Genomic DNA, 25,154 nt, shown 5'->3' with positions numbered 1-25,154 from the left:
TAAGTTCAAACTGTTAACAAAATTTGGGATATAATGTGTCAAAATACTAAAATTTTAATTTAGTATTAATAATAACACCAACAGGTACAGTAAAATGTGAAGTGAAGAACTTTGAGAATCCCTGGACATTTTAATTTTTTTAAAAAAATATTGATTATTAAAATCTTATTAAAATCTGCAACTTTGTCTTACTTTTCTAGGTGAATGAACGTCTTGTTATCATTAATATAAGGTGTATTTTTACATTTATTGTCTAGCCAATTATACTTGGTAACTGATTATATGCCACAAATGCTGTCAATATTAATTGTTTTTGTATTAATGGGTCCCACTTTATATTGGGTGTCTTTAACTTATGTACTAATAGTTAAATTAATAATTTGATACAATGCACTTATTGTGTACATGTTTTTTACGCTGTTATCTTTTACCTGCATACAATTACAACTGTAATTACATATATAATTATCCATCCATCCAAACCTGTCCCTAACCTTACCCGTATCCCACCGCAATAGCAGCAAAACTGTTTTGCAATACAATATGAACACAATAAATACATTACTTATTATTGATGCAAGTACAAAGTACTTAAAGACACCTAACATAAAGTGTGACCATAGAACATTTCTATAAATAAAGCCAGATTTGGACTAATAAGATTACAAATACTTCACAGTATGACTCAATAGCAAACAAATGACAAAAATTCAGAAGATCATGTAACAGAAATCTTTTATCAATTGATGCTTTCTTTATCAACCATGAATTCAAGCGACGACCCTGCTTACAAGTCCAAATAAAAGAATCCACACTCATTTTCATCCATCCTTTTTTAGTTACTCCTTTAATGACTGAGAAAGTACACTAAGTTTTGAATATTTTGTAGTTCTTGCTCTCACTTTGGTCTTGTTTTTGGTCTTTGAACTCTTCCCTCCCACTCTCTTTGTGTCTTTGAGGACTCGTCTGTCACAGCGTGTTAGTCGAGGGGTGGGGGACAAGCTGCGAGAAACGTCTGGCAGTGATATTCACGTCTAACGTCTGCTTTGACACTAAGAGCACATGCATGTGGAGGGGAGAAAAGTGATGGATGTTTCACTTACTGAAGGACCGCGTGTGTGTATGTGTGCTTCAAGTCGAACGAATATGAACGGATGTCCTGACCCTGAAGTTAACCCTTACATTGACCTAGAAATGTTTTCACTGTTGTACATAAATATTGCTTATCTACAGTACATTGCCTTATAATTTCAAGTAAGGAGTTTGCTTCTTCAATGAAGTTTTGTAGTCTGTTATAATAAGTATAGATATTTCTCCTAATTTAACTGTTGACATGGTAACAATTTGAAACCTTCCCTTTCTATATTTGCCTTTTCTCTGTTACACAAGTAACACATTAAGAGGCGACAGAAATCCCAAGCAAACGCAGCGTACAAAATGTTATTCGGAAAACAAAATGTGATAGTATTGCTATTATATCCTGCAGACCTGCCATTTATAACTCACATTATACTAACCTCGACGCCAGGCTAATGCTGCCTTCAAGTCATGTTGGAATGATCGTGTTTAAGAGATGAGACTGTATGAGCAAGATCGCAATGACGCAATTAGCATAATTATTTTCACTGAGCACAGACTTTGTGAGTTGAGAGCATGTTGATTCAAGAATTATGCCAGAAGCTAATTGCTATCATAATAAGCTGTAATTGTGAATGTGGATGGCACAATTCAGTTTGTACACATTTTGTGGATATGAGGAATAAACAAAAAGCTTACCACAAAATACTACTTATTAACCGGTTCATGAGCCGACAAGCTTGTGGAACTAAATTGCGCATCATTCTCTAAAGCAGAGATTCCCAAACTTTTTTTTTTGTCAGTATCCCTTGTTTACCTTAATGTGAAGCACCCCCATGAAATCCTGCTCAAAAGAATCAATTAAACACATTTATCCAAGTTCATTTATGCCTATAAAGTGAACTAATTTTGAACAAAAATAGTGGAGAACAAAATCATCACTTTCAAGGAAAAAGGCATAAAAGTAATAAACTATGGCAGTTTTCTTAAATTAATTAAAATAAACACTTGATGAATGTTCTGATGCATCTAAGAATTTATTTAGTAAATGTTAGTAAATAGTTGAATAAATTTAAGCATGTCTTTGCAAAGAATAAAAATGTATCCTCCTAAGTTTTTGAAGCTTCCATTTAAAAATTTGATGAAATATCCCAAATTTTGCATTAAAATATGTGGACGGAACCTCTGCAACATTGTGAAAAAAAAGTTGTAAATAAAACGATTACTGGAATACATTTTTCAAGAAAAAATCATTTATGTCTTTCATCATTTTATTTAATTTAATGTTACTTGCTGTTTCTTGGAAATTATTAGTGAAAATTGTTTCTTGCGTATTTGACTTTAAGCTGTCGCAAAAATTTGAATCAACTTGTGTCTATTTTATTCCAACCATAATCCTGCTGTAATTATGATGTCTCAAACAGACTTGAAGGCAGCATAAGTACTGTAAGGAATCAATCGTATGATCGTTATGATCCAACCATCAACACATACACAAATACAGACAGCAACAAACGCATACCAACACACACACCAAGTCAAAGATGCACAAACAACAACCACATGACTTACATTATATTTTCTGCTTCCGCTCTATTCCTTTAGTTAAGTTCTAAATTGCACGTCTTATTTTGGAGGGAACTTCTTCAGCCCTTTTGGAAATGAAAAGAAATGAACAGCGTTTTGGCAGCGTTGAACTCACATAGGCAGTGTCATTGCATACTGGTTAATTGGTTGATGCAATCCTCTGCAAGATGTGTACGTTACATGAGGAATGCTAGTTTAGATAAAAGGATTTCTGTGGTTCAGTTTCTACAACAAAAGCGTATATGTCGATACACCCGCTTCAAACGCACACTCCTCTCTAATCTCATTTTGCTTTGGAAGAAATTTAGCAACGTACTCTAGTCTACGCAAGTACACAAATGCTTTGGCCAGTCCATTGCAAGCGTTCAATCCTAATGTACATATTTAGGAAGTGTTCACATTTGGCAGCTTTGGTTCCATTAAAATGAACTCTGGTGCGATTGCTCTGTTAGTTTGGTTTATTTGAATAAGTGTAAACGCTGCCATCCGAATCTTGGTGTGCACCAAACAAGAGGACCGAGGAAAATATGGGTCTCTGCGCCCTTCCAAATGAACTGTGGTGGAAATATGAGCACAACACAGACCAAACACATCTAAACTAACCCAAAACAGGACGTGATGTCACAAGATGCGACCCTAAAAAGGAAAGAACGCTCAAGAACACCAGGTTCTTCTCATCATAAAAGCCACGTTGCCTATTACACTTCGGTACAGGTGTCGGAAGCACCGTCACTTTCGAGCAGATCTTCGTTTGTGTGTAACGGAGGTACTGTTACTGTTAGGTACTGAGTTCTCAGCTGGTAAAAATACCATCATATGTACGTACGCACATACAATGAGCGCATTTAGGTCAGCACACGGCATTGTTTTAGATGCTCCTTAAGTTCTGTCGCAAAATATACGTCATATAAGTCTTGTATCTTCAGGTTTGGTGTGAACACACCCTTATGGGTTCTATCGTGGTAACAAACTTCAGGAGTGTGATAAGAGCTCCCTTCATATGTCTGCGGTAATAAAAAGCACATAGCGCCTCTAGTGGTAAAACTGAGAATTCAACACGTTCTTGCATTGCGTTACTAAGTCCCCGTTTACACCTGATGTTAAAATGCATATTTGTCAATCTGATCACAATTAGAAAATGCTAAATACAGGTATAAATGGGGTCTAAATTGTTTCGAGCTAGTCTACTTTTGACTCATTCAACCAGATTGCTTTTGTAGAGTAGTCGCTCGTATGGTAAAATATGTTCAGACAGCCACAAAAGTGTCAGCATTACTGGACATGTTTTAAGAAAGGACATGTTTGACAAAACATTCACTTTCAAACTCGTACCAAAACAGTTGAAATCCCTGTTACGATTTACTTCCTTTTCAGCTCACTCGTAAGGTAAGCAGCATAATTCATTCATTCAATTGTATTCGCGCACAGTACTTGGCGGTCCTTGAAAGTGATGTAGAATGTGTCGTTTTGACAAAATCCAAACACAAGTAGATGCATCTTAATACCAGGTGGAAACGGGACTTAAAGGGTTAGTTCACCCAAAAATGAAAATTAAGTCATTAATTACTCACCCCCATGCTGTACCAACCCCGTAAGACCTTCGTTCATCTTCGGAACACAAATAAAGATATTTTTGATTGAATCTGAGGGCTGTATCACTCTTCCATAGACAGCCTGAGGGACTGCCTCTTGACGGCCCAGAAAGTCATTAAAAGAAAAGGTTTAAATATTCCATGTGCCTACAGTGGCTCAACTATAACTTTATCAAGCGACGAGACTACTTTTTGTGCGAAAAAAACCCGTAAATAACGACTTTATTCGACTTTCCATTACTTCCTTATGGGCGCATGCGCGAGAACTGAGACGAGACCGTTCTTCTTCGACTACTTTTTGTTACCGGCTGCTCACCGCTTAGGAGTTTTACCGCCTCCTACCGTATAAGATGACGTACTGCTTGTAAACAGAACGTTTTGCGCCTCCGGCTATATCAGTACGTCATCTTATACGGTAGGGGGCGGTAAAACTCCTAAGCGGTGAGCAGCCGGTAACAAAAAGTAGTCGAAGAAGAACGGTCTCGTCTCAGTTCTCGCGCATGCGCCCATAAGGAAGTAATGGAAAGTCGAATAAAGTCGTTATTTACGGGTTTTTTTCGCACAAAAAGTAGTCTCGTCGCTTGATAAAGTTATAGTTGAGCCACTGTAGGCACATGGAATATTTAAACCTTTTCTTTTAATGACTTTCTGGGCCGTCAAGAGGCAGTCCCTCAGGCTGTCTATGGAAGAGTGATACAGCCCTCAGATTCAATCAAAAATATCTTTATTTGTGTTCCGAAGATGAACGAAGGTCTTACGGGGTTGGTACAGCATGGGGGTGAGTAATTAATGACTTAATTTTCATTTTTGGGTGAACTAACCCTTTAATTCTACTCTGACGCAACAATGCATGAAATCATGCTTACATGGCTAGAAACAACAAGCATTCAAATACTTGCGTAGACCCACTAAAAATTCTCGTTTTTCTGTTTTATACACTCATTGGAATGTCCTAAAATTATTTAAACATATTTCCTCTATGCACTTGAACTGATCCAGTTAATAAAGTGAGCTTAAATTTTAATGTTTTCCCATTTTTTTAACAAGACCTCTTTTTTTCTGTCACATAACAGCACCCACAGTACATACAGACGACAAAGAGTTCCAACGAATTTCTACACTGTTCCGAGAAAAAAAACATCAAGAGGTGACGAAGTCCAACACATAACAAGTTCATCCCTCCTTCAACTAGGTATTGCACTGTGGTTGCGATCCTTCCGGATCTTTCCGTACGCTCAGAGGGACTGCACGAGGGAGGTGAGACACAAAAATGGCAATATAGGGGTCTGTTCGGGAGATTGTTTTCAGCCGTTTCAAGTTCAGCGATTGAAGTTGATAGAAGTCACCCTGTTCCACGGTCCAGCTGTTCAGAGAACAGTAGAGATGTCAAACTTTTTCTCAAGGAAAACGAGTCTGTTTACCTCTCTCAGTTATGCAAGACTTTCTCTCCCAGTCTTCTTGGCAGTGCTTAGCCTCTTTTTGGTGGGAAAAAATAAAAGCAGTGAATAAAGGAAGAATCTCCATAAACAAACTGCAGGAAAAAAAAATTGAGAGGGGAAAAAGAGAGACAGAGAGAAAAGGAAAGAAAGATAGTTGGATGGCTTTTGGTACCCGTGTTTAAACTTGTGCATATCAACAGGGTTTTGAGGGTGTTGTTTACTTTTGGTGGGCGGGTCCTTCAAGCTTTGAGAGCGTGCCATTGAGCGACAGCAGTGCGCGGACGACTCATCATGTCTTTCCAATGTTTTACCTCTGCTGGGCCACTCTTCCATGAGAGATAGATCTAGAAATATAGCATGAAAAGAAGAGATGGAGAGAAGAAGAAGGTGGAAGAAACAAGAACAGGAACAAAATGATAAGTATTGTGTTTTCCATTAAATTTACACATAAATATATGTGTATACACTAAAGGATTATTAGGAACACCATACTAAGACTGTGTTTGACCCCCTTTCGCCTTCAGAACTGCCCTAATTCTTTGTGGCATTGATTCAACAAGGTGCTGAAAGCATTCTTTAGAAGTGTTGGCCCATAATGATAGGATAACATCTTGCAGTTGTTGGAGATTTGTGGGATGCACATCCAGGGCACGAAGCTCCCGTTCCACCACATCCCAAAGATGCTCTATTGGGTTGAGATCTGGTGACTGTGGGGGCCATTTTAGTACAGTCAACTCATTGTCATGTTCAACAAACCAATTTGAAATGATTCAAGCTTTGTGACATGGTGCTAATGGGCCATAAAGGGATGGACATGGTCAGAAACAATGCTCAGGTAGGCCAAGACATTTAAACGATGCCCAATTGACACTAAGGGGCCTAAAGTGTGCCAAGAAAACATCCCCCACACCATTACACCACCACCACCAGCCTGCACAGTGGTAACAAGGCATGATGGATCCATGTTCTCATTCTGTTTACGCCAAATTCTGACTCTACCATCTGAATGTCTCAACAGAAATCGAGACTCATCAGACCAGGCAACATTTTTCCAGTCTTCAGCTGTCCAATTTTGGTGAGCTCTTGCAAATTGTAGCCTCTTTTTCCTATTTGTAGTGGAGATGAGTGGTACCCGGTGGGGTCTTCTGCTGTTGTAGGTCATCCACCTCAAGGTTGTGCGTGTTGTGGCTTCACAAATGCTTTGCTGCATACCTCGGTTGTAACGAGTGGTTATTTCAGTCAAAGTTGCTCTTCTATCATCTTGAATCAGTCGGCCCATTCTCCTCTGACCTCTAGCATCAACAAGGCATTTTCGCCCACAGGACTGCCGCATACTGGATGTTTTTCCATTTTCACACCATTCTTTGTAAACCCTAGAAATGGTTGTGCGTGAAAATCTCAGTAACTGAGCAGATTGTGAAATACTCAGACCGGCACGCCTGGGACCTACAACCATGCCACTCTCAAAATTGCTTAAATCACCTTTCTTTCCCATTCTGACATTCAGTTTGGAGTTCAGGAGATTGTCTTGACCAGGACCACACCCCTAAATGCATTGAAGTGACTGCCATGTGATTGGTTGATTAGATAATTACATTAATAAGAAATTGAACAGGTGTTCCTAATAATCCTTTTGGTGAGTGTATATATGTATATATGTATATATACATTTAGAATTTAGTTTTCTCGCACCTTGCCTATGACATCATTGCGGCTCAGTCTGTCCTTATCCATGACTGTGATGACGATGGTTGTTTCTCTGAGGACGTGAGCGGGGACATCGAAGGGGAAGGACTCATTAAATACTGGGTTCAAACACCTCTTCATCACCACCGTCTTCTTCTTCTCCACTCGTTTATCTTTGTTCATCAGCCACACTTTGACGTAGGGGTCTGAAACGCACGTAAACAGGCAAAAGTCCACAGCGAGTTCCTGTGATGAATTCTAAAATTTCATTCGCGATAATTGTTGTGCAGACAGCATCTTGACAAGGACACTTAATTCCCACAGAAATCCCACATACACAGAATATCACCATATTATATTTGCATTTATTCACTTAGCAGATGCTTTGCAAAATAACTTCCAGTGCATTCAAGGTAAACACATATACAGTGTGTCCTGTGAGAATTTAACACATGATGGTGTGCTAGTTTCATATTCTAGCTGAGCAATAAGGTTATATTTATGATTCATCTATGCGGTTTTATGAGTGTATGTATTTATACCGGATGTTCCCCCGATGTCCATGGCTTTGAGATTGCGTGCCTTGACGATGCTCACAGTGATGGTGTTGGCAGTGGGATTGTAACACAGAGACAAAAGGAGGTCTCCTCGACTCCCCTGAAGAAATAAACACAGTAAGGTTAGTACCGGACTGGTTCATTGGTCACGCAAGCGGATGGTTCATATGAGGTTCCAATTTTTCTATGTGAAATGACCAGGCAAACCCAAACCTCTTTTTATTTTGGTAATTTTTAAAAGTATTCTTTCAATAATTTATTATCTAATCTAAATTTTATTTAACATTGTTGTATATCTCACACTATATGGTGTTAGCCTGGTAATACCAGACTCTGCTTCTTCACTTTGCTTTGTAGACTACAGGAGCGAAATGAAATTAGCGAAAGTAGGAAGTCTGACGTAGTCAGGCTAATATGGTGTACCATATACATGTAATTTAATTATATTTTTGTGGTTTACTATAAACACTATATTAAATATATTTAATTGTATAAATTATGTATATCCCATATAATATTTAATTAGTGTTCTGATTGTTATTCTACTCATTTTACCTCTGTAATTCATATATCATATATCTATTTTACATAATGTTTTGCGTGTCTCAGATTTATAATTTATGTTACCATCTCTTTTTGCGTCTACCTGTTAGGATAAATAATAAATATATAATAATACATATATTATAATAATAAAATAATATACGTTATTAAACATTAAATACATGACAGTCAGATGAGCTTTGGTAACATGACTGAGAAAAATGACTCCATCTTACACTTAAAAACCTTGTAAAAATTAAATAAAGTTACCTGGGATTGACCAACACACATTTTGATAAGTTAAGTATATCTATTATTAGATTCAGTTTAAATCTTTCAATTTTTATCTTTAAATAGATACATTTTATTGCTTAAATTAAAAAAAAAATAAAAAAATTGAAAATGAAAATGTGCACTGTGATATTTGGTCAAACTTTGGCTGAAAAATAAATAAAAATCATAATATATCAGCTGATTAATCAATCTGAACCATATGCCTATTACTAATTCCAACTTCTATATTGATCACACATGCAGTTCTATTCACCTCACACCAGTCGAGTGACTTCATGAAATATTTGTACTCATAACAGCGGATTTGTCACACGGCAGGACCGTTTCAATGAACTATGAAGTTTTAGTGGAAACCCTGCAGCTTCAAACACTAACTAAATCACAGGCGATAGACTTTTCACACAGGAATCAATGAATCTGTGGGTGATCTTTTGGACGCACCATGCCAGAAAACTCTTTCAGGAGAACTTCAAAGACACATTTGTGCCCCTTTTGTTCTTGTGTAAAAGGGCTAAAACGTTTGACAGCACCCAGCATGTCATTACTTGAGGCATGACAAGCTCTGCACATCATAATCAACCCACTGCACAATTAATGTTGCATTGTCCCTATCCCTACTCCCTAGCCGACCCCATTCCGTCACTTCATCTCTGCTTTTCTTTGACTATTATTGGCATCTGTTGTCCCTGCATTGGTGTCTTTGGCTCCTTGCAAAACTCTCCAAAAGCTCTACAAATTTCATAATGCTATAGGCAACTGAGTACAGATCTACTCACACTTCCATCACTGCAGGGTTTCAGCTCTTTCCAGAGGGTCTGCATGTGGGCCAGATCCATCTTGTTCAGGGGGATGGACACCTCTCCTATAGGGTCGTTTCTGCTAAAACGGTCATAATCTAGCACTTGCAGGTACAATGTGCGTTGGACCACCTTCTCAAATGGGAACCCTGTGAGAGAAATGAGAGGGGGGATAATTTTAGCCCAAATTATTTACAGCTCAATATGGGGTCCAAAAATACTGTGGACCGGCTCCAGGGTGATCATTGACCATCTGATGCACACTGCATACAACACTGGAAAGCCTTTTGTTTGTGCTGGGAAACAATTGCGAGGAAGAAGTAATACATTAACGATTATTTATTTAATTTGGTTTAACACATTTGTTTGAGGTAATTGTTGCAAACCTGATGGAAGACGTTGATTTTTAATTTTTTAATTTTAAATTTTAATTTTTTTTTTCTTGAGCAACAAATCAGAGAATGATCATGTGACTGAAGACTGGAGTAATGATTTATTTCTTCACAGAAATACATTCTATTTTAAAATATATTAAAATTGAAAACAGTTATTTTAAATTGTAATAATATCTCACAATATTACAGTATTTTTGATCAAATAAATGCTGTCTCGGTGAGAATAAGAGACTTCTTTCAATGTAAAATATCTTACTCACCCCAAACTTTAGAATGGTAGTGCATGTTTGCTTGCAATACATATTATAAATTAAAAATACTTGCTAATAATGAATAGCTGTTATGGTGGTGTGGTTACAGCAGGGATAATACAACAATATTACTGTTTTTTTACGGAAGACCTGAGCATTTCGAAAATCTAAAAAAGCAATTCTAAAAATGTTGACATTTCGACTTTAATCTTGAAACATTTCGACTTTAATCTCAAAATTTTTCGACTTTAATCTTGAAAAATTTCGACTTTAATCTCAAAACTTTTTGACTTTAATCTCAAAACTTTTCGACTTTAATCTCGAAACATTTCGACTTTAATCTTGACATTTTTCGACTTTAATTTCAAAACATTTCGACTATAATCTCGAAAAATTTCGACTTTAATCTCGAAAAATTTCGACTTTAATCTCAAAACTTTTTGACTTTAATCTCGAAACATTTCGACTTTAATCTCGAAACATTTTAACTTTAATCTTGAAACATTCCGACTTTAATCTCGAAACATTTCAACTTTAATCTCGAAACATTTCGATTTTAATCTCGAAACAATTCGACTTTAAACTCGAAAAATTTCGACTTTAATCTCGAAACATTTCGACTTTAATCTCGATTACATTTTTGATTAAATAAATGCAGGCATGGTGAGCATAAGAGAATGTTCAAAACATTTTCAAAAACATGAAAACATCTTTTGATGTTTTGACGAAAACTTCAGATTTCTAGGCTTCTCACAATCTATATTTAAACAGTCTTGGGCAACAAGCTGTGATGTGAATTTAGTTTTACCGAGTCAAAAGTCTGGCTAGACGAGGAAAACCACCTTTAAATTACTTAAAGACAAGGAATTCAAAATACATAATGTAAAGAGATGTAAAAACAAACTGACCTTCAAATAGGAAGGTCTCGTTCCAATGAGGGTTGAGGTTCTTTCTTTTGACCTTGGTCTCAAGTTTGTGCTTCTTGTCTGGCAGAAGGTAGAGTTTAACAAATGGGTCTGAAGTTCCAGAAAAGTCTTTCGCAGGTAGATCCTGACCCTTCAGGATTTTTACTGTTAGTGTGGAGTCCTGAAAACTGTATCCCACGCTGAACTGGATGCGTCCCAACTTTTCGCACACGGGTCCTTCGTGTTCCTCTTCCTCAGATCCTGGGGACAACTTACAAACCAAAGTGGACAAAATTGTCATTAAACGGCCGCTTTAAATCTATGTTAAATCATTATTACCAAAACCACATTGCAGTGTGTCATGCACCTATACCTGTATCTAGAAGCAAAGTTAAAGAAAACTTAAATATAGAACTGTTAGAAATGTTTTACTTGCAAGTCCAGAAAACATTAAAACTAAAAAGAAATATATTAAAAAAACAAAAACTAATAGAACAAATGCACATAACAACCAAATTACTAATATGAAAATATATATATATAAAAACTAAACTGAAAATATGAAAATAAAAGATAGTTCAAAATATTGATAAAAACTAGTATATAAATAATAGTAAAATAAGATTAAGGGGCCCTTCACATGACAGCATTTTCAACTAAAAACAAAACTTTTTATGCATTTTTGCTGTTCATTTACATGACAACTGTTTCAGGGGCCTGAAATCACAAACTTCTGAAAACATGTTTCAAAGCTTTTTACACTACAAAAATGTGAATTTGTGAAAACGGCAATATCAGCCGCATACATATTACTTTATAAAGAGACATCGCCACTAGCCCATACTAGCCTGGCATGCATAAAACAGTTTTTAGTCATTGTGGCAGATGTGTGAAAGGGGATCATTTTGACAATAATTTTTATATTTTTTTAATTATACATCATTGTCATATAAACGTACCCCTGAATCTGATTCATGACTTTTAAGAACCAGTTATTTTTATAAAATCATTCATAATCACTCACAAACTAACTAGTTATAAAGTTTAAGATCCAGTCGTGTCTGACAACTGAATATGCTGGAGTTTGTTTTTGGAGGAGCGAGGAGGATTTTTCTTGAAACCCTCCCAAACAACATTTGGTGATGTTGTTTTATTGGCTTTCTGACCCCAAGACTCAACTAATCTCAGCAATTCTCCATCTGTGATCCTCGGAGAGTCTTTGAGCACTCAATCTTTCCTCCTCACCGTACAATAAGAAAATATAGACACACGTCCTCTTCCTGGCAGATTCCTAACATCTTTAGTTGATTGGGACTTCTAAATTTTTGCCCTGATGTTCAAAATGGGGATTTTCAATTCTTTAGCTATTTTCTTACAGCCACTTTCTATTTTGTGAAGCTTAACAATGTTTTGACGCAAATCAGAACTATATTCTTTGGTTTTACTCATTGTGATAGATGATTAAGGGAATTTGGCCTATGCGTTTCCTCATATTTATCATTATATCAACTCCAGTGAAACAAGACGTCTTAGCAAGACAATTTTATGTTCCTAGTCACCAGTGTTGTACTCGAGACTCGGACTCGGCTCGGACTCGGTCTCGAGACCATATTTTAATGGTCTTGGTCTTGTCATGGACTCGTGTGCATTTGGACTCGGAATTGACTCGTACTCGAACATTTTTTTTTTTAGGACTCAGACTTAGGCTATTTCCGAGTCCACTCGAGTTCAATTCAAAATATTTTTCATGATTATTAATGTATGTTAATAAAATATTTCTTTAAATTGATTGACACGCCCAGTGATTGGTGATTTTCTAGTGCGCAACTGCGCATGACAAATTGCAATAAAATTACTTTCAACACCACCTACTATGTGGCCTTTTTACCCTAAACTGATCATTTTTTTAAATTCTGTAAAAAAAAAAAAAAAAAAGGATTTCTCTAAGTAAATAAAAGTAAATTAGGTAATCAACCCTCACTGGTCTCAGTCTCGAATCGGACTCGACCGTCTCTGGTCTCGGACTCGACTCGGACTCGACTCTCTATGGACTTGGTCTTGCCTCGGACTCAACTCTCTCTGGTCTCGGTCTCGACTCGGACTCGAGTGAGGTGGTCTCGACTACAACACTGCTAGTTACACTATGTGCTAAAAAAGGGGTAAATATTAATGGGAATATACTTCAGAGATATTTTACCTACAAATTCTAAGGGTGCCAATAATTATGGCCAACGTGTTTTGGAGAAAAAAACATTGATTTCATAATATGATTTCCCCCCACTTTTAATTATTTTACTTCAATGAATGGTTAGATTTTTGCATTTTTTTAAATGAAAGATCAAACGTGTAAACAATGCAGATTTAATTTTTAAAGGCATTTTTTAAAATCATATTTACCAGGGGTGCCATTAATTCTGACCACAACTGTATAAATATATTTCTAATTGTAAATTCAATATTTATGTTATGTATGTTGTTTGCTTATGAGAGTATCACAGAATTAGATTAACAGCATGCTAACGTGCTCAATCAAAATCAACTGTGAGTTGTACTTATGTTAGTTATTTAGTAACTTGGTTTAAATCAGGCTAACTTATGTAACGGACTACCCTGCCACATAAACATGATTAACAAAACATTGAGACAAAAATGATGGTGGGAGTTGGTGATATTCTAACATTAATATGTGGTGAAGGGCGAAAAGTTGGCGACCGGTTGGTGGTCTTTACAAACAACTTAGTAATCCATCACTTAAAGGGGTCTGACAAGCAGCGGCATATCGAATTAATGAACTCCCATCCGTGTCAGGACCTTGGCTGAAAGTTGGGCTTAATTTGACACACCATGCCCCAATGCCTGGATCCCCCCCAGTGGGACTCAAAGCTGCGAGAAGTGCCCTCTTAAAGAGGAAGCACCATCATTAGCACTCATCACTTCTCTTTAAAAACGCCTTACCACCCACGTAATGACACACAGACCCTGTGAAGGCCTTCATCCGCGGTTCCTTCTGTACATTGTACCAGCTCTAATTACCGTCTTTTTAGAGGTAAGTTGCCTTTGACACATCTGTCTGTGTGACTGACTGCAGTAATGGAGCGCACCAATTACACACAATGCATCCCTGTGTTTAAAGGATTCCCACCAAAACTAGTGCAAAACAAAAAGAAAACAGTCCACAGCAGCCACAGGTTCACATTACCATCACCAGATCACTCGTGACGGAGTTGGCCAGGTCTGAGACGGAAGAGTTCGCGTCTGTCCGGCGGTTGCTCTCATCTGGGGTCTGACCTTTGGGGCTGCTGCCGGGTTTATTAGATCTGAGGAAGGACCGCAAGAGAAAAGTGTCACTTTTATAGCATGTAGCATTAAATATACTTCCTCCTATCAAACTACTTCAATTCCACCTGTAGGCTTTCCATTGCTTGACTCTGCTTAAGTGTAGCTCTGTGGTAACATTAGGGACTTTAAGCAACAGCTGCTGATAGAACGGCGACGGCAGCCGGAAATAAACAGTTAACTGCCGTAGCTAAAGAGCGCAAAAATCACTAAGCAACAGTAAAGAGGACGGCATAGGGAATAATTTAATCATCAGACAAAATACAAAAAGAAAGTGATTTTAAAAAGAAAGAGAAGGGTTGATTTTAGCACTTAATGATATACAGAAACGATTTCAATGCCACATAACCTAAAACATAACAGTCTTAATCTGTCACGTAGTAATGACTACGGCAAATCAGCTGTTCTCCCGTAGTAGACGGTTACAGTAGAACGTCAAGAAGTAGCAGTTAATGTCGCGCATGCGCAATAGAACGCCAGAATGCCGTTGCCGTTCCACCAGAGGCTGTTGCTTAAAGTCCCTAATATTTGTATGAGACAGGGTTTGGCTGGGAAACATTGCCTTGTTAGACCACCATGACAGCCATTCAAGATTAGCAAATATTTTTATTATATGAATAAAAAAATATTCTAAAATAAAATATATAGCAAGCAGGATTTACTTGTTTTCTAAAGTTTCGGATGAATACGATTTTTTAAAATGAAGGCTAAATGTAAAATTTAGAAATATTATTACAATTTAAAATAAATGTTTTCTATTTTAGCTGTCAATCAAAATGTGGAGCGGTGATTTGTTCCATGTGTTCCCTGTCAAAAAACAAATGGATAATTTGGTAAATTAAAATTTTACAAGGCGGCATAATGGCAACAAAAAAGAAAAAATATATACTGTATATATATATATATATATTAGTAAAGACTGGGCTACATATACCTGGGTTTTTTTATCAGCTGAAAGGCAGAATACAAATGTTTTATTAAGTTAGATAGACATTATATAACAGTTTCAGGGTATGTTTTATTGTTGGTAATTGTCCCACATAAACTTACTGTAGTAATCGTCCCACATTTGGCTTGTTTGATGGTGGTCACCCTAGTTCTTAAACATCTTGCTCAAGGACTATTAAGCTGTTAAATGGTGGAAGAAATGATAGATATATTGAATATAATTCAATAAATACAAAAAAAAAAACAATTCTAAAAGATGAATCAAATAAAAAAATGATGTGATTAGAGAACTGTGCCACTGGTTTAGCAAAAAAGCTAACCGCAATCTCTCTGCATATAGTGTCCCAAATTACTAACTAAGGTTTCATTTGAGTTCCAAAAAGGTTTGGAACAGAGCCTCAGTGATGAGTTACTGTCAGACATGTCCTCACTGGGAAGCTAAAAAATTTAATACATCCATAAAATGTAATTGTAATAAATCCATATTTGTAATACAAGAACATTACAGTTCTGTGGAGATTTGAAATCAATAATAAAGGAAAGACAAAGAACATAAAAAAGTGAAGCCAACAATGTGAGATAAAGTCTATGAGGAAAAGACGCAAAAAAGAAGGTGCAGTGAGGCAAGTAGATCCACTATGAAGCATTACATTCAGTATTTACTCAGTTCAGAAAAGCGAGCAGAATAAAGCATGGGAAAACCGTGAGATAAAACATGTTTTTCCCATTACAGAATTTTCAGATCAAAAGAAAGCCAAAGCACAAACAAGATTATAATCATAGCAAAAGAGTCTAACATATGAATTTTGAAGAGAAAACAGCAGTGGATGTGGATGGATGGAGTCTGAAAATGGGAGAGATTTCAGAGGCCATGGCGGTAAGTTGAGCCTTGGTGCTTTTCTCTATTTATAATAAAGTAAAAAACAATTGGTATAGCAGAATGTAACACATGTAGGTCAAAGTATAGACCGGACTCTTTAGGATGGGAAATGTAATCAATTTAATGATTCTATTACATATTCCAATTTCACTGAGGGCCTAATCATTTCTTAATGGTTTTCAATGAAAATCATTAAGGGTCCATGATGACTTAATTAATGGTCTTTTTTGGTGCTTTTGAGGAAGTAATTAGCCCTATATAACCTAGAGTGAATTACTCCGACAAACATCGGGGTTTTGTTCCAAAACCTAGTGAGTCCTTATATGTAATTGTCACAGAATTGTCATCTATCTACCTATCTACCTATCTACCTATCTATCTATCTATCTATCTATCTATCTATCTATCTATCTATCTATCTATCTATCTATCTATCTATCTATCTATCTATCTACCTATCTACCTATCTATCTATCTATCTATCTATCTATCTATCTATCTATCTATCTATCTATCTATCTATCTATCTATCTATCTATCTATCTCAAAACTCTGTTCTGAATGTTTAACTACTGTCATTACAAACCAGTCTGAAATTATCCTGAATTACATTGAGTGTCACAAGCCTTAAAAAACACAATATACTAATGGTTGTAGTTACATTTTTTTAGCTGGATGTGATCATAAAATAATGACCTTTCATTCAGTGCGATCATGCTTCATTAATCATAAAAGATGAGACTCGAGCAAACAATTCATTCCCAAATGAATGCTAGAAACGTTTTTCATATTTCCTTAAAATGACAACATTCACGAACCATTTATTTTTTTAAACTGAAATCAGCTCTTAAAAAGAACAGGTTCTTGATTTCCAACCCTACTGACACATTATATAGAAAAATCGGTGAGCAAATGTGTGCTAACAGTAATGGCGCCCCTCCGGTTATTACAAGTCACAGTGGGACTGCAAGAGTCCAGCACTAATAGACCTATGATGAGTTTGTAGTTATATGGCTGCCAGAGGGGGGAGACGAATAGCCGCCTTTGACTTTTTGTCCCTGGGGAAAGAAAGGGAGAAGAAACAAGTGCGGTTGGCACGGCAACGGCTGGAGAGATGGCAAGAGCACTTGGTGTGTGGAATGCAGGGAGATACGGCTCATCGCTGGCTTGAGAGTGACAGGCAGACTCATGGAGGGGAGGACAGACACACCGTCTGAAGAGTGATGATCCACTCATCCATAAACACATACACAGAAGTCAGCGACAGTCATCATTTTTTTAACACCCTGTCTGAGTTTGTCTCCAAGAGAAATCCTGCAAGAGTAATTTCATCTTCCTGTAACGATGACTGGTACGGCACGGTCAGCGTCCGAGGGTATGGAGGGATTATTGGGTCAGATTGAAAACTAAAAGTCTAAAACTAAAAGTCTTAAATGAAAACTAAAAGTCTAAATTTGAAACTAAAACTCTAAGTTGAAAACTAAAACGAAAATGAATTTGGTATTTAGGATTGGGCATTTAGGGATTTAGGATTGGGAGGGCCCTCTGCTGTCCATAAGGTGCCTCTGCGCATCAGCCATTTCAAACCCAGCCTCCAGTATTTGGGCCACGCCTCCTTATTTGCATACACTCCCCAATCCTCAAATGCCCAATCCTAACTACCAAATTCCCAATCCTAAATCTCTAAATGCCCAATCCTAAATGGCTAAATTTCCTTACGTTCAGAGTGACAAATTCATCAAAAGTCTCAGATTAATCAGTCCTACATGTAGTTAACTCTATCTGGATCCTTAAAATCAATATTAAAGAAATAGCTCACTGAATTTTTAAAAATTCACACAGAAAAAATGGTGACAGACTTTTCATTTTTGATTGACCTGTCCCTTGAAGAGTTTGTTACTTGAATTAACTATGATAATCAAAATATATAATAGCTCCTTTAACTGTAATCAGCTGGACACGGGCCGAATCCAGATCAGATGGTGGGCTTGCGCCTAGACCACAACGCATCCCTGAAGTGCCAGCCTCATCAGCCCTGTGAAGGCCTCATGGACACCTCAACAAACTCATCTCCATACCGGCATGATGACTCTGACCTCCAACCAGATCGAACTGGATAAATATTGTTAATGTTCTGATCCAATCTGACTTCTGACCTCTAATGTTGTCTGAATCATAATCATACACTGTTCGTTCGTTGGCCAGAGGAGAACTGCCCCCCCACTGAGCCTGGGTTCTCCCAAGGTTTTTTTCTCATTGTGATGTGGCCTGACAGCAGAATACAGGTTTTTTTTAGTCATTTCCACGGATCCGTGAGAATGGGGATTGTTTTGACAATGATGTCACCTGTGCGAGGAAAACTTAAGCGTTTTAAGCATATCGTTTTCTTGTAAACGTACCCTAGATCTGGCTATGTGAGTGTTACGTCTGTTTGTTTTTGGACTTTTTTTCTGTGTTCAATTCGTGCAGTTTCCCGCCACTCCTTGTTTCCATGACCAACAGTCTTCATTAGTTAATTTGGTTCAGCTGTGTGTCTTTCATTATCTTGTTAATCATTCTAATTATTTCCTCCCTATCACCTGTGTATTTAAGTCTCAGTCTTGTGGTGTCTAGTTATCTGTCGTCATTGATGTTGACCTTGTTGTTCTCGCCTGTGTTTCCTAATCTCCTGAGTATTTCTGTAAGTTTTAAGTTTATAATTAATAAAGAGTGCTGCATAGAGGTCCAGTTTCCTTGTTGCTGCAACCAGACACCTAACAGTGAGACTAAAGTTTGAATGAATCGCTTTTCTTTGCATGATAAATTATGATATTACAGTACAGAATGGATCATTCAGCATTATCCTGAACATTGTATACGCATTCATTTCATATGTCATTGTACAGAAGAGAGGTTTTGTAGGCGCGCCGTAAATGTCACATCCTTTGGATTTCCCATGGTGAAACCGGGAGTCCTTCACAAAAAAATCAGTCATCATTTTTTACGTTTCTTTACAAGCTGTTCACACATTTGCAAAACAAAAAGCGATTAATACATGAAAATTCTTACATATAGCCTACTTACAATGTTCCTTTCAGACTTTCCAAAACACACTGTATATTTAGCTGCACATCAGTGTACTGAACACATCCCAAGTCCCTATAAGGGCCAATCCCAATTCTACCCCTTACCCCTTCCCTTTCCCCTAGCCCTACCCCTTCGCCTTCCCCTTGACCCTTGAAACAGAGTGGCAATGCGTAGGGGTGAAAATATTCCCCTAAGAAATGGGACACCACTACGCCTCCGTTAAACGTCATTATAAGTCGTCGCTAACGCCTACGTCACAGGAGATGCGCCGATGTTTATCACAACTTCCAAGATCCCGTCGACAGCTGCAGTTATCTCAGTCGCGTGGGTTACAGCTATTTTCTTGCATCTTGTGAAGTTCGCAGGAAAAAACGGAGACGACGAAAATATGTTGCGGGACTATCGTTAGCAAACTACAGTAATTTTAGCGATTTTTTTTTTTTTTTACAAACGTTTCTGTGAAGAAACTGACCGTAAATATGAACACAATATTGAATGTAACATAAAGCAAATCATTATTTGTCGTTATAATACTTATTAAAGCCACAAATACTTAAATTTATGGGTCTCCTTTGTCGCTTGGGCAGCCAGCCTGGGTTAGCAGTGACACTTCTCATACCCCTTCGTTTGAAGTGTGCTCCCGAAAAATCTTCGTTTGAAGGGCTATCTGGCCCTTCACCCTAGCCCTCCCCCTCCAACCAAAAGAGAATTGGGACAGCCCTACCCCTTCACGTGGACGCGCAAAACGGAGGGGAAGGGGAAAGTGAAGGGGTAAGGGGTAGAATTGGGATTGGCCCTTAGTGTCCTTCCTCTATATCAATTATGCAATATCCAAGGTTTCCTGCATGTGGAGTTTTACATAAGCATGAATGAGTATCTGTAGGGCAACTTGGAAGAGACGCAGCCTTTATTACTTAGGGTTTTCATATCTAAACTCCTTCCATTGGTGGAAGATCAGGAGTTCATCACAGCCTTCACTGAATTAATGTCTCCCGCAGGGTTGGATGGAGATTGTATAAGCATCAGATTTTAACTAGCGCACTCTGCTTAGGTTGTTATAACCTTCGAGAGACTGTTTCAGGGATATATTGTGATGCTAAGGTCAACATTAGACTAAAAGCTAAACAAAACGATTGCATTTGCATTCATATTCATTTTCTTGGCGGGTGGTTTCTTACCAAAGTGACCTACAGGAATGTGAATATATTGTACTATGACAATTACATCAGGTACAAAATACAGTCTGGGTCTAGATTGACGTAAGCCTCTCTGGGTGACAGGAGACGGCCAGCTGGGTGATTATTTATAACCTGTGTTGTGCACAAAAACACACAGAACAAGCCCGACATTATGACAGTGCCATTTTTTAAACGCTTAACACTGAAAGAATGATAGCGACACAAAATAGTCAGAAACTCTTAAAGATTGTAAATATTTCTAATTGCATGTTTTCTATAATTTCAACAAATGGTCGGTGAAGGAGGCACTAAATCTTCAAGAAAATATTGATCATCAACCTCAGGTATTAATTTTACAAATTAAAATGTATATAAGCCCTGTACAAACAACAACTGGAAAACATTTTCCACTAAAGAATGATCTAGATTTGAAACAAAGTGAAGCAGAGTAAATGGTTTTGTTGAACTAGCCCGTTTATCTCAACTCCAGGCTTTAACTGAGGCCTAAATCACAAAAGTATGCACACGCAACACGCCTAGCATAATTTCCATCGAAATCTGAGCACTAAATCTCTCTACAAAACAACAACAAAACAATATCAACGCATGGCTGCTATTAACTTGGTTTAAGCTCTTAGTGTCTGACAGATACAGGAGCTTTGAGATAACATTGTTCTGATGTTAGATTGCTCTGGCGGCGTTTGCAAAAACTGCTAGACAAAAAGACTCTTTAAAGGAGTAGTTCACATTTAAAAAAACTTTTGCTGATAATTTACTCACCCCCATGTCATCCAAGATATCCATGTCTTTCTTTCTTCAGTCGAAGAGAAATTAAGGTTTTTGATGAAAACATTCCAGGATTTTCTCCATATAATGAACTTCATTGGGAACCACACGGTTCAAGGTCCAAATGAGAGTTTCAGTGCAGCTTCAAAGGGTTTTAAACGACACCAGATGATGAATAAGGGTCTTATAGGACCCTTCGAGTCATGACTCGGAAAAAAGATTTATTCATTTTGATGAATGAGTTTCAACAGGAGAGTCACAAACGCTCATCACAGAACAGAGCAAGGCGAACATTTGTGCTTATAAAACGTAAATTTTTTTATTTATTTTTTAAATGAGCGATCGTTTCGCTAGATGAGACCCTTATTCATCGTCTGGTGTCGTTTAAAGCCCTTTGAAGCTGCACTGAAACACTCATTTGGACCTTGAACCATGTGGAACCATTTGGTTCCCATTGAAGTCCATTATATGGAGAAAATCCTGGAATGTTTTCATCAAAAACCTTAATTTCTTTTCGACTGAAGAAAGAAAGACATGGACATCTTGGATGACATGGGGGTGAGTAAATTATCAGCAAAAGTTTTTTTAAAAGTGAAAGGAAATTTTTTGTTTTTGGCCTTTTTGTGCCTTTATTGGATAGGACGGTAGAGATTTTGACATGAAACCATGGGGTAGAGAGAGATGGGAACAGGATTGGTCGGAAGCGCAGTTGCGCTATATGTTGGCACACTAGCAACGAGGCTATCGGAGTCGACTTCTATTCTAACCCTTTTGCCGATTAAGTTTCTTTGCAATCTGAACATTTTAAGCCGGTAAACTTTAAGGTTTTCAGTCCAATGATCCAGTAAGCAAATGCATTCAAACAATCATTCCAAAACAGCACAAATGTACAAGAAGAACAGCAGAATCTCACAATCATAGCAAAAAAAAAAAAAAAACATAAATTCTGCCATTGGCTGGTATGACAAAGTTAATTTCAGAGCCTGTCTGCACCTTTTAAAGACTGTTCCATAACATACCGAAACCAGGCCGTGAAAGTTGTTCCATCCCATGGAGATTTGGCCACTAGTCAAATGTTGTTTTCATGACATTTACTTTGAAGTAATGCGTTCCAAGTACCCACCAATCATTAATTCAAGGGAGTAAATCAGTCTGCAATTATCATCATCATTACAGGCAATTCGGCCACACAGCAGAAAGGCGATATCATTTCTCTGAAACAAATGTCAGAGAGAGTGGGTGAGACAAACAGAGGAACAAACCAGAGCATCGTTAGAGTAGCCAGCGCTCTTCAGAGCAGCAAATCGTGCTGATAATTGTGTGGATGGTGAAGAAGTGTTGAGGATGTGTGTGGGAGGAAGCGCTGTGGGTTGTTTTTTTTTTTTTTTTTTTTTTAAGAATATTCCAGCTTTTAAGCACATGGGCGTTTGCAATAGAATAGGGGATTCATTCTCGTCTTTGGACCAAAATATCAAAGCAACAATTTTTAGCATCATCCCCATTGTCTTTTGTGGTTAAAAATCACTGAGATGTTTCATTGGACACTAGACTTTGTATTTTTGGCCGGTCTTCTGTCGCTACCCAGAGAAACATTTTTAATGCTCAGATGTTGCTCTTTCAGCATGTCTTTCTTAGAGATACTTCTAGAAATATTATGCTGATTTTGCTTTCTTCTACAACAACCCTTTCTCCTCTCAGTTCGCAGTGGGATCGCCTGGACAAGTTCAGTGGCCCGATCTGGCCCTGCTGTCTAATTGAATCCATGTAAAAGGGTCTCTGTTCACCTAACAGTGGGGGTGAAAAGGTGCCCCCAGGACTACACGTTTTTAGATGTAGTCTTGGGCAGCCGTGGAATAGCAACTTGTAAAACATACACCAATGGACACTCATTAAGCACACGGCTACTTAATATGCACACTGTAAAATCTATCTATCTATCTATCTATCTATCTATCTATCTATCTATCTATCTATCTATCTATCTATCTATCTATCTATCTATCTATCTATCTATCTATCTATCTATCTATCTATCTATATATATATATATTATACTGACAAGAGACAGCAAAGAAAACTGATAAAGAAATAAAACTGAAAGAAATACATAAATGAAGAAGAAAGCCAAACTAGTAAATGTCATAAATGTATATTTACTGAGCGATCCGCTGTCTTGTAGAGTGCACAAGAAGTGCTTCATCCAATTTTTTAACTGTCACCGTTAGCAGATTTTACTAATAGCCCTACCAATCTCAGTGTAAAAATAAAATAATGAAGGTATCATCTTTCTAAAGTTATTTTTACACCCCTGTAATTTGGCTCAGGTGAAAATTGTCATTTTGACGCCCTCTACAAATTAGTGGATTAATCAGTCATTAAACATTCATGACATTTAGTATTTTGGCTTTCTACAGAAACAAATATGAACAAAATTAAAAATTTGAGCCCGGGAAGTTTCTGAAATTTGGTGGATTTGACATGAAAAGCCAGATAAATTTCTGGTTAAATGGGTCACACTTGAAGCTGTAAAATATCCAACACACATCAACATAAATATATATTAATGCACCACGTAGCAACGTGCAGTGAGATGGGAGAAAATGATATACATTTAGAGGAAGAAGGAGAAGACCAGGATGGATGACTGAAGGGAAGGCTGGGGCAATGGGGTGGGAGGAAATGAAAACAGTGAACATATGAGGCAGGGATGTAGTGAGAGATGAGCATGACAATGTAGAAGCGTGTTGTTGATACACATGTGCATGATGCATGGAGCTAAACTGTCAACATGTGGACAGACTGGTGGAGAGACGCCAGAGCCGTCGCTGCATGATGGATGATGTTCGAATGAAAGTCCTACCGCCTGTGGAGAACTGAAAGCCGGACACATATGTGAGAGCTGTTAGATACACTGGTGCTAAACTGCTAAACCACATTATTGCTTGATGATGGGATGATATGTGGAGTGTTTAACTCCTATTTCTTTCCTTACGCTAAACACATAAAATAAGTGTAACACTAAACACATAAAATAAAGCACATTCTGAATTGGTTAAAACCAAGGATAGTCATTAAAACCTGAAAACATAGTGTAAGGCTGTGTTCAGAATAGCATTCCACTGCTTGTAGTACTTCTAGGGCTGCAACTGCTAATCGAAAAAATAAATAAATAAATAAAGAACCATCAAAATTTTAAAGAATCGCGTATGCGCTAGCAACCACCTACAACAGAGCATCCACACCCCCAGCCATCACCCAGAACACCCTAGCAACCACAGAGCAACCAACTAGAACACCCTAGAAAATACAAAGCAAACTCTCAAAAAACTCCAGCAACCACATAACAACAACCTATAACACCCTAGCAACTACAGAGCACGCAATAGCATCAAATAGCAACCACACCCTATCAACTACCCAAAACACCATAGCAACCACAGAATAACCACCAGAACTCTCTAGCAACCACCTATATCACCCTAGCAACTACAGAACAACCTAGCAACCCCAAAGAACAACCTAGCATCCAGTATCAACTTCTCAGAACACCCTAGCAACCACAGAACAACCCGGAACTCTCTAGCAACCACATATAACACCCTAGCAACTACAGAACACTCTAGCAACCACCTACAACACCCTTGGCAACTACAGAGCATACAAGCAACCACCTAGAACACCCTAGCATCAAATAGCAACCACACCCTATCAACTACCCAAAACACCATAGTAACCACAGAATAACCACCAGAACTCTCTAGACTAGCAACCACCTATATCACCCTAGCAACTACAGAACAACCTCACAACCACCTACAACACCCTAGCATCCAATAT

At 37.7% G+C, this 25,154-nt stretch overlaps 1 protein-coding gene across 2 annotated transcripts in view; it reads right to left on the bottom strand.

The window, feature by feature from the left end:
• Window positions 1-5,250: 5,250 nt before the first annotated feature.
• The window catches only part of syt7b (synaptotagmin VIIb), a 120,628-nt gene continuing 100,724 nt past the window's right edge, over window positions 5,251-25,154 (bottom strand). For both annotated transcript variants that reach the window (XM_039659083.2, XM_039659084.2), the window contains 7 exons: window positions 14,323-14,440; window positions 11,127-11,394; window positions 9,552-9,721; window positions 7,924-8,038; window positions 7,388-7,587; window positions 5,917-6,039; window positions 5,251-5,787 (listed from right to left, as the gene is read on the bottom strand). In XM_039659083.2, the coding sequence (XP_039515017.2) occupies window positions 5,935-6,039; window positions 7,388-7,587; window positions 7,924-8,038; window positions 9,552-9,721; window positions 11,127-11,394; window positions 14,323-14,440 (976 nt within the window). In that variant the 3' untranslated portion in view covers window positions 5,251-5,787; window positions 5,917-5,934. The remainder of the gene's footprint in view (window positions 5,788-5,916; window positions 6,040-7,387; window positions 7,588-7,923; window positions 8,039-9,551; window positions 9,722-11,126; window positions 11,395-14,322; window positions 14,441-25,154) is intronic.

The sequence above is a fragment of the Pimephales promelas genome, chromosome 1 (genome assembly GCF_988280905.1).
Source record: "Pimephales promelas chromosome 1, fPimPro1.hap1.1, whole genome shotgun sequence".
Taxonomy (NCBI): domain Eukaryota; kingdom Metazoa; phylum Chordata; class Actinopteri; order Cypriniformes; family Leuciscidae; genus Pimephales; species Pimephales promelas.
Note: the sequence above shows the minus strand (reverse complement) of the source record. Positions and strands in the feature narration are given on the sequence as shown.